We start from the raw sequence: 11,436 nt of genomic DNA, 5'->3' as shown, positions 1-11,436 counted from the left end.
TTGGGATTCGGACATGAATTGATAGAAGTAGAAGGTGGAGCAATACCAGTTCTTGGATTATGATGCAGATGAATATTTTGTTCGACTAATGTAAGCAAATTTACAATTTCTCCACAGTCTAGACATTTTACTTCTAAAGAAGAATAATTTACAAGCTGAGCTAATTCATATAACTGGTTATGTCTACAGGAGGAGGAAGATGAGTAGGCGGTATCCATCATAAATAATAATAACTGGGGTAGATCCATCTTAACTCTTGATCTACTAAGTGCTAAGAATGATCAAATCTATTAAAATATAAATATCTTTTAAAATGAAAAAAGATTTGATTCAGATTTGATTCCTCTTTATATTTACAGATTTAAAATTAACATGAATGTGAACTGATAACTAAAAATATAATAACAATTTTTAAAAATATCATTAAAATTCTATTTGCTAAATTTTGACATCGTAATATCCCATGACTTTGTGAACATAAAAATACATGGCTTTTGTGAACATTGATGTCCAAATAGCACAAATACATGATGGCAAGATAGGTCAAATCGGTGTGACTGTTTTCTTTTTCCAAGAAAATGAAACCACTTTCTTTACAACTTGTAACCATTGTGGCATCCAAGAAATTGACTGAGAAATTGCCCGGGAAATTCGCTAAATGCTTTATGTTTAATACCAATGCATCCGTATATGGTTGGTGGCAAGCTTCGTAGATATCTGGGCAGTGGCATTATTAAAAAACTATTTAATTATTTAAAAATTGCCCACAACTTGGACTAAATGCTTTATATCTAATCAATGCGTCATACCTGGTAGTGGCAAGAATTGAAAATCCATTGGGGAAGAAGTTGCCTAAGAATTGAAAATACATCAGGAGAAATTGCCCGGAACTTCTGCTAAATGCTTTACGTTTGATCAATGCGTCACATCCAAGACTCGAAAAAGCAGTGGCCAGGAAATTGCCAAGGACTCAGTTTCTTCAAGAAAATAAGAAGTTCAGAATTCAACCAGATCTCAGTGCTGAATTTTTCAATAGATTGGCTGAATATTGAGAGGGATAAAGGCGCATAATACTGGTTTCTCTGAAATAGTGAGACCATAAAGGCGAGGAGGACGACAACAATATTGAGGTTAAGTGCGCATTTCCCAGCTCTGCAACGCACTTTTAATCTTTACTTCTTTGTTATTCATTTCTATATCCCATGGCTTCCTCCTCAACATCCACCTCCACCTCCCATAGCGTCAACAACAACGACTATGTGTTTGATGTTTTCATCAATCACAGGGGCCCCGATGTCAAGAAAACCTTGGCCACCCATCTCTACCATCGCCTTTGCAAACATGACTTGAGGGTGTTTTTAGACCAGCAGGAATTGCGCGCGGGAGATACTGTAAGCCCTCAACTTGAAGGCGCCATTAGAACATCCTCTGTGAATATAGCGATTTTTTCGGAAAATTATGCGTATTCAAAATGGTGCCTCGATGAACTGGTAAATATGGTAGACTCTATGTCAAAGTACAAGTCCACCATCATCCCAATCTTCTTTGGTGTCACGCCTGCAGAGGTTCGGTGGACAGAGGACGGACAGGGAGTCTACGCTGAAGCCCTATACAAACTTCAAGGGAAAAAAACATTTGATGGTCAGCATCGACACGATTCCGAGATTATTGAAAAATGGAGGAATGCTCTGTCTACAGTTGCAGATATAAAAGGTTTTGACGGAGCGACATACAACAGGTGAGAAAACCACCCCTCCATATAAATTTGAGCATTTAATTGATAGATAGGTAGCACCATATGTTCCCATTTCTACATGCTGAATTTTCGCCAATTATTATCTGTTTCCGTTTCTGTTTTAAAAGAGAAGGAAAGAGATGAAGATGAATTTCGTTTGCGTGGTCTCTTTGGAAAAATAATGAACAAATAAACAAATATCCTAGAGCAAAAGCAAATTAAATTCATAAAAATTTCATAGTTAAATGTGATTAGAATTTCCGATTCTGCCCTTGTACTTCATAGCGAGTGTCTGATGTTCAACCACTGTTCATGTTTGGTTTCTTTCACTGTTTTAGTATGGAGCAGCTCCTAGAAGACGTGGTGGAAGGAGTGCTGAAAAATGTGAAAAGAAGACTGTATGTGTCAGAATATCCAAAAGGCTTGGAGGGGAAATTAAAAGATTTTGAAACCACAATGTCATTGCAGCAGGAAGATGAAAAGGTTAGAATTATAGGAATTGTGGGCCTTGGAGGGGTTGGCAAAACCACCCTAGCAAAAGAGTTCTTTAACAACCAGAGATCAAAATACAAGCGATGTTGCTTTTTATTTGATATCAGAGACAAATCTTTAGCTACCTTGCAGAGCGACCTTATGAAGGATTTAATTCAATCAAATGTGCAAATAGGCAGCACTGACGAAGGCAAAGAAAAGCTCCGAAGGTATCTTCCATCTTCTGATTGTCTCATTATTTTAGATGATGTGGACCATATTAAGCAGTTGGAGGCATTAGTTTTACCAGCGAAAGATGCCCTTAAAACCAATAGCTTAATTTTAGTGACATCCCGCAATAAGGATGTTCTCATAGGATCACAGATTCCAGAGACGTCGATTTACAGGCTACAAGGTCTCGAACCAGAGCATTCCCGAGAGCTCTTTTGCTGGCATGCATTTGGCAAGCCTCATCCTGCTGTCGGATTTGAGGAGGAGGTTAAAAAGTTTTTGGGTGGCTGCCATGGATTGCCGTTATCTATTAAAGTATTTGGGTCGCTTCTGTGTGGAATAAATGATTTAAATCATTGGAAAGCACAATTTCGCAAAATCTCCAACCTGCTTCCTAATGATATACAAGGCAGGCTAAAAATTAGCTACGACGGTCTGGATGAAGAGGAAAAGAAGATATTCTTAGACATTGCCTGCTTCTTCAGAGGAGAAGACAGAGACAGAGTCATTAGAATATGGAATGGATCCCGCTGGGAAGGGTCGATGGGTCTTTGGAAGCTGGAAAAAAGATGCTTGGTGGAAGTGGACAATAAAAACCATCTGAGAATGCATGACCATGTTAGAGACATGGGCAGATATCTAGCAGAGAAGGAACCTCCTGATGGTGAGCTTCGGCTTTGGAACGGAACTGCCAACCTTTTTCGTAAGCTTTCCGGCCAATTACCTGTAAGTATTTTGAAGTGTTTTCGACAGATTTCCAATTAGCCTCCTATTATCACAATTGTGTCTGGTTAGTTTTGAATTCTTAAAACTTTGCAAGAAAGAATCTTGTTTCTAACAGCTCTGAGTGAACAATTCAGGTTCGTGGAATTAGCCTGGTAGATGGACTGGGACATGAGGTTGAACAATATTTCCAAAACCTTGAGGAGCCTGCTCGCACTCGTTTATTGAGTAATATGAGCGGGTTGCAGTTGCTTGAGGCTGAAGGTTATTTTCCTAAATGCCTATTGAATGTTTGCCTACCAAACCTAATATATTTAGACTGGCTGAGCTGTCCCGAGTCCTCCTTCCCTTCCTGGATTCCAACCAAGAATTTAAGAGTTTTACATATAAGCGGACATTTTTTTGAAACACTCTGGCAACACGAATCTCAGGTATTCTTCTTAAATTTCTATTTCTTGTTTTTTCTTCAAATTGTAAATATTTACTGCATTTAAGAATTGTCTTCCTCTAACACACTGCCTGTGACATTTACAGTCTTTGTCGTATTTTAATAATGTATGTGAACAATGCAGGCACCTCTACAGCTGAGGGAATTGTGGATTCAGGCTCCCCGTTTAAATGTTCCCGATTTCATTGGGAACCTGCAGCATCTCGAAATATTTGTAGTGTCCCACAGTCTTCATCTTGAAAGTTTGCCAGATTCGGTTGGAGACCTAGCAAGCCTCCAACATCTCGACTTGTCGGGGTGCTCCAATCTGCAGAAGCTTCCGGACTCGGTTGGGAACCTAGCACGCCTCCAACATCTGGACTTGTCGCGGTGCTCCAATCTGCAGAAGCTTCCCGACTCGGTTGGGAACCTAGCAGGCCTCCCACATCTGGACTTGAGGAACTGCTCCGCTCTGCAGACACTTCCGGACTCGGTTGGGAACCTAACAGGCCTCCAACAACTGGACTTGTTAAACTGCTCCGCTCTGCAGACGCTTCCGGACTCGGTTGGGAACCTAGCAAGCCTCCAACATCTCAATTTGAGCCACTGCTCCGCTCTGCAGACGCTTCCGGACTCGGTTGGGAACTTAGCAAGCCTCCAACATCTCAACTTGAGTTACTGCTCCACTCTGCAGACGCTTCCGGGCTCGGTGGGGAACCTAGCAGGCCTCCAACATCTCTACTTGTTTCACTGCTCCGCTCTGCGGACCCTTCCGGACTCAGTTGGGAACCTAACAGGCCTCCAACATCTGATCAAGTTGGACTTGATCAGGTGCTCCGTTCTGCAGACGCTTCCAGACTCGGTTGGGAACCTAGCAGGCCTCCAACATCTCTACTTGAGCAGGTGCTCCGCTCTGCAGACGCTTCCGGACTCGGTTGGGAACCTAGCACGCCTCCAACATCTCAAATTGAGCTACTGCTCCACTCTGCAGACGCTTCCTGACTCGGTTGGGAACCTAGCAAGCCTCCAACATCTCGACTTGACCTTCTGCTCCGCTCTGCAGACGCTTCCGGACTCGGTGGGGAACCTAACAGGCCTCCAACATCTGGACTTGAGGGACTGCTCCGCTCTGCAGACGCTTCCTGACTCCGTTGGGAACCTAGCAGGCCTCCAACTTTTGGACTTAAGCTACTGCACCGCTCTGGAGACGCTTCCGGACTCGGTTGGGAACCTAGCAGGCCTCCAACATCTGGACTTGGGAGGGTGTTCCACTCTGCATACCCTCCCACACTCAGTTGGGGATCTAAGAGGCCTCCAAATTCTTACCCTCCCACACTCAGTTGGGGACTCAGTCGGGCAGTTGAGAAGCGTCCGAAGTCTTGTCCTGTCTGAGTGCTCAGTCTGGCAGTTTGTAAGCCTCAAAATTTTTGAGATGGGCCGTCGTTCCAATTTAGAGTATGTCTATGTGTCTCAATGTGCCAACGCCTGGGACATGTCTTTATTGATGTCTCAATGTTGGATGCTGGAGTATTAGAGCAGCTGCGCCAACGCCTGGGAGAAGGCTTTATTGAAGAAGTTTCCAGTGAAGAAAGCAGTGATGGAGAAGGTTTCAATGAAGAAAGATGGCAAGAAGTTTGCAGTGACGAAAGCTGAGAAATAGATTTCAGTGAAGAAATATAACAGCACTTTCTGAATGACAATCGCTACAGTGCAGTGTATGTTACCAAAGAAATTTATTAAGGTTTATATATTTGGAGACCAAAGTTTTTGATTAAAAATTATTATCGTGAAAGAATAATGTATTTGGAGAACTAAACTTTTTAAAAGGTTTAAAGATATAAAGTGGTATTATAAAATTTCTTTGAATGAGTTTTATATTAAATTGATGTAAATTCATTTAACACAAATTTATTGAGATTTTTACATTAAATTTATGTAAATTATTTTAATATAAATTTATGTTAAAATACATTGAAGATTATTAAAAATACACACGAAGAAATTAAATAACTTTTAACTCTTTGGAAGTGTAAAAGTATTTTTTTAATATAAAATTACTTTTTTTATATGTTTGATTTTTTTTAATAAATTTAATTATTATTTTATGAATAAATTTTATTTTAAAAATTTACATAAAATTTATTAAAATTATATATTCACTAAATTAATTTAAAAACAAAAATTATTTAAAAATTATATAAAAGCAATAAAATTCTATTATCTTAAAATATTTATAAAAAAACTAATAATTTAAAATTCCCAGTTTTTAAAAATTTTAATTATACACTTACTAAAATATTATATAAAAACAATAAAATTCTATTATATTAAAATAGTAAAAAAACGAAATACTCAAAATTCTTAATCATATTGGAAGTGCTTGTCATTTTAAAATTTAAACTTTAATGTGTATATTTTTCAAAAAAAAAAAAATCAAAAATATTTTAGGCTTCAATATGTTTTCATAAAATGTGTTTTATTTAAAAATTAATTTATTATCATTTTGCAAATATAAAAGTCTATAATTGAAAGCCCCATATATATATATAGATATAACATTTTGCAAATGTAAAAGTCTAGAAAGCCCCATATATATATATATATAAAGTTTTATATATATATATATATATAATTATTTATTGGAATTACATACATTTTATATATATATATATCGATTTTAGGCTTCAATATGTTTTCATAAAATGTGTTTTATCTAAAAATTAATTTATTATGATTTTGCAAATATAAAAGTCTATAATTAAAAGCCATATGTATATATATATATATATAGATAACATTTTTTAAATAAATATATAACTGTTTGATCTTTAATTTATTTGATTGATTCATTCATTCATCAGTATATTTTTATTTATTTATTTTTAATTTTTCTATTTATTTATTAATATAAAAAATTTCTATTTTTTTTAACTTTATATTCTATACATTTATAAATAACATCTCTAACTTACATAAATCAATATACTTCTAAACATTTACAACACTCTTCAAAGCATCTACATACAAATAACCCTTAACCAACAAAATAATAATATTGCTATAAAGTAACCCTTCATTGCTTGTCATTTATACCTATTTTTATAAATAAGGAGAAACAAATTAGAGAGTGGGTATGCAAAATACTAAGGAAACTTTTATTTTATATGCAAATTCTCCCAAATGGGAGTCATATTTGTTGATAGTCATTTAGAGTTGAATATTCCATAAATTCAAGTATTTTCAAATTTTTTTTATAAAAATATTGATGACAATAAATTTAATTAAAATTTCATTTTTATTTAATTGAAATCTGTTTCTATATAAATATGTAAAGAGACAAATTCATTAAATATTATGTATAAATTATTATTTATTCATAAAATATTTAATAAAAATAGATTGTATAATAAAAAAATTATATTTAATTTCTCAATATATTTTTCATTTTGTAAGTTTAATCTAATTAATTCAAAACTAAATTAATCATATTAATTTCATATATATATATATATATATATATATATATATATATATATATATATCTATATATATATGCCGTTAAAAATTGTGGTTATGTTGTATCTAGGGTTTCTTTTGTTGTCATGATATTTTAGTCTAGTGAAGTTGTGAGTTGCGTTTGTAAATTATTAATTTCTTCATCCTAATTTCATGAATAGATCTTTAAGCAATTTTGTCAACATCAAACTCCCATATATTATTGTGTGTTTACTTATGCCTTTCATTTCTCTAGGCTTGCACTTCATATTTGTTGAGTTTTTTTTGTTGGTGTGTTGTTAAACAATCTCAATGGTTGGGCCTTCCACATCAAATGTGGAAGCCCTTGGTTCAACAAGTAAAAAGAAATGCAAAATTGTCAAAAGGGCGAGTTCCAACTCCACTCTAGATATGAAACACTCTATGGAAAAATCAAACATCAAAAATTCGATGGAGAGAGGATTAATTAATGATTTCACTAGCCTTTGGTCTAGCCCCAATATTGTTCAAGAATGGACCCCTAAGAATTGCATCAATCAAAACTTTATTTCTATTATTACTGCAAAAACACACACACACACAGATATATATATATATATATATATATATATATATATATATATAATGCATTGGGTATTCCATTGGATAGCTTGTCTCAACATATTTGATTAAATATTTTAAAATTCAAAAATCTATACTATGAGGGTTTATTTTTCTTAGATTTCTAAATTTATTAACTTAATACATCTAGAACAACGAAAAATACGGAAAATAGAGGACAGTGAAAAGTAAACATCAACAAACCACAATGAACATAAGATATGCTTTGGGAAATCCTTTTAGGAGAAAAATTAGTTGGAAGGTGAGGTTGCTTTGCTCTCTCTTCCTCTAAATGGAAATGGTGCAAATACAAAGTAGTGAGACCTATGGCCAGTGGGCTGCTACAAAACAAAACCCTCTGTTATGCTCTCTCTCTATCCACTCTTAGCAACTCTTTTCAACTATGGAACATAATGCACTTGAATAGAATGGAACCCTGTTTCCTCCTAGTGGCATGGTTATAACATAGCTTGGTAGCTAACTAGTGGTTAAGTTTGAGTCCTTTGAACTCTTAAGTAAAGTTACAATATCGACCCTTCTAGATTCTTCTTCATCATGTTCACGTGTCTAGTGCCTTTTCTAGGAATAATAGGGCTCGGTGTGGCATCCTCTCAAATAATGGTGGTTCATCACGATAGGTGAACTTTGGGAGGCATAACTCTTGCATGCAAACTCTAATTAACGACTTTTGTAGATAGTTGGAAACTTTTATGTTGTATAATAACACTAGTGGATGGAGTGCTTAAGGGGAAAAGTTTTACTCCACAAAAAACATCATTAAAGGCCTCACACTGGCCCTAGAAGGTTCAATGCCCCAATTCTCCAAATTGGGCCTTATCGGTAAAACTACTCATGTAAGTTGAATTCTCTAATTTTCCACTCTATAGGCATTGAGATTGATAAAAACCAATGTAACAATCCAATCCACATCGATTTTTATTTGAAAATATAGAATAAAGGGACTCTATATTTAGAACTCGTTCCTATTCTATGGGTTGCAGGGGAATAGGGGAATGTATTTATTTCAATGGAATTTAGACTTTAACCCAGATATAGAAATCACGTTTGCTCCTATTTGGATCAAACTCCCACACCTCCCTATTATCTTTGGGACCTTGATTCCTTCAAATTATTGGAGACAAGTTGGGGTGTTACATAATTTACATTGAACCTAAGGGAAATTTTTTTACATGTGCTAGAATTTGTGTGGAAATGGACTTTCAACCGAGAGTGTCTGAGGCAATTTAACTGAATTTGGACGACCAGAGTTATCTACAGGCCCTAATTATGAGCAAGTTATTTTTAAATGTAACATGAGTGTGGACATTTTTTAAAATGTTACTTAAAATCCCAAGAAATTCAACCATCCTCGAAGTAGAGTTCAAAGAAAATTTCAACCTCTCAAAATAATATTGAGCAAGGTGCACTCAAACAAGTAAGAAGAAAGCATAAGTGACAATAGCCTTGGCGGGACTCAACTTGATAACCAATCTCATCTACACTTATCCAATCCCTCCAATAATATATTTGGATCTCTGACAATGAAGAAGAGGTTGAGAAAGATCATTCAAAGAATAACTTAGAGCCTAACTGAGGGTGTCTTTCAATGAGGGTGTCTTTCAAAGGAACAAAAGATTTAAAAAAATGCAGCTTCTAATGATACCCATATTGAGCAATGTGCACCTTCTTAGGTGAAGGGATCTATTCCATAAATAGAGAGTATGGATCCACTTCTAAAGGATAATATAGTTACCAACTTAATGAGAATTTTTATCTCAAAATGAGAACACTAGGTCAACAAATCTAGATTAAAAAATCAAAATTGACTCTAAAATTGGCACTTGAAATTTATTTACTATTTTTTTTTTATAAATTTACTGAAAAAATAAATTAATAAAAAAATAAAAAAAATGATTTGATATTTCCTGATTCATCACAATATATTTTCTGGTTGACGTTTCGAGCTAGCAAATGTGGCTCATCATCAAGACATAGATAAGAAATATGATCTAGTTTAGAAAGATAAATAGGAGAGAGATGCAAGGTCAAAGAGTGGAAAATAGACGTTAGGTTAGATAAAAGTTAGAGATAAATTTAATTCATTAATAAAATTGTAAGAACATGATTCAAACGATCATATTTATTAAAATATATAAAAAAAAATAACGTATGTGTGTGTGTGTGGATTATATCAACAAATTGTAATAAAAAATATATATAAATATAAAATAAAATGTGTAAAAATACATTAGTAATAATATCCTTAATATAAGGAGATCGAGAAACAAAAGAGATTCAAATGGCCAAAAGTATATAATAATTAATAGAAGGATATATATATAATCAATTCTTACATTATAAAAGAAAGAAATAAAGATATTAAGTTCAGAAGAAAATTAGTAACACTACGGAATTATTATTACAATAATGAGGGTTACAAAAATAATAGGTAATATATATATATATATATATATATATATATATATATATATATAAGGAAAAAGGCGCAATTTTCATTAATATGTTAAGAAAATTACATGTTGGATAATGTTGCATGTATGAGATGCATTCACTGAAGAGCAACTCAGAAGAGTTAGGGAAAAACTGTATACAAATTTACATCATAGTAGTCCAGGTAGTTATATTCGCCATAATAAACAAAAATACTGAGTCACTGTCCCAATAGTAATAATAGAAACTGTAGCAAAAAAACATAGAACCAAAAAACCGAAAAAAAAAATTGAATGATTTGTGAGATCACTCCGAGAGATGCCCGTTCATCTCAATGAACGACCGGTGGAAAAAATGGTAGAAAATGCCCTCCCTGTATTCCTGAATTTTCCATTGTCCCATGTTCAGTACACAGCCACTTTGGAAAGACGATCAACGATCTCATTCCTTTCCCTGTATATATGTGAGCATACAATAAAATCAAATTGTGATTTTAATGTAAATATATCATCCAGCATGTCTCTGAGTGTGTGAAAGTGACAGTGATATACATCATTTATCTAATTTATAACAAGCTGTGAATCCCCGTATATCTGAATCTTTTAGCAATTTAGTTCTCTCGCAAATAGGAGAAGGTGTTTTAGTCTGTTTAGTTTTGCATAATTATTGGTGCCCCTACCTAGGTCGACTTGGATTTTGTAGGACACAAGATTGTTGATGTGTAATATAGCCCCCCCACAGCCCTCAACTTGGGCCGAGCCATCAAAATATCCAATATATATATTTCAAATGTAAGAAAATATTTGACCAAGCTAAAAAGAAGGGGGTTAGAAGAAAAATAAAGTAAGAAGAATCAGGGAGAAGATTTTGACGATCAACATAAATATGTTAGAAATTAAATAACAAAGCAATGGAATGCATAAAATATTGCAAAAACACCAACACTAAAAAAATCATAAAACAAGAGAGACACATATATACATGGTTCACCCAATTTGGGCTACATCCCTAGAGAAACAACCAGTCATTCCTTTTTATATTATCTAGCAAACTGAAGGGATACAACCTATAGAAAATTCCTTGTAACTTCCTTTTATCTCTCACACAGTTTTCTATGTTTTTCTGTCACGGAATAATACACAATCACAATACAATTCCATCATATAAATTAACGGTTGTCTTCTAAGGAAAAAACCCTAAATTAACATAACTTCTACTGTTAAATCTTCCGCCTGATAAACAACCGAGATTGACTACGAAATTACAATATTTTACAAGGCAAATTTTCTCTAATGTTTTATTC

General features: G+C 34.3%; 1 protein-coding gene across 1 annotated transcript; it reads left to right on the top strand.

Moving 5' to 3' along the window:
• Positions 1-880: 880 nt before the first annotated feature.
• Positions 881-5,453, top strand: LOC149236732 (TMV resistance protein N-like). The gene is made up of 4 exons (XM_089372477.1): positions 881-1,738; positions 2,074-3,163; positions 3,298-3,591; positions 3,733-5,453. The coding sequence occupies exons 1-4, from the start codon at positions 1,203-1,205 to the stop codon at positions 5,119-5,121; spliced, it is 3,309 nt and encodes a 1,102-aa protein (XP_089228603.1). The 5' UTR covers positions 881-1,202; the 3' UTR covers positions 5,122-5,453.
• Positions 5,454-11,436: the final 5,983 nt, after the last annotated feature.

The sequence above is a fragment of the Pinus tabuliformis genome, chromosome 8, assembly GCF_031772625.1.
Source record: "Pinus tabuliformis cultivar Carrire ecotype Pingquan chromosome 8, CPIR1, whole genome shotgun sequence".
NCBI classification, from domain to species: domain Eukaryota; kingdom Viridiplantae; phylum Streptophyta; class Pinopsida; order Pinales; family Pinaceae; genus Pinus; species Pinus tabuliformis.
This window is presented reverse-complemented; position numbering and strand designations above follow the sequence as displayed.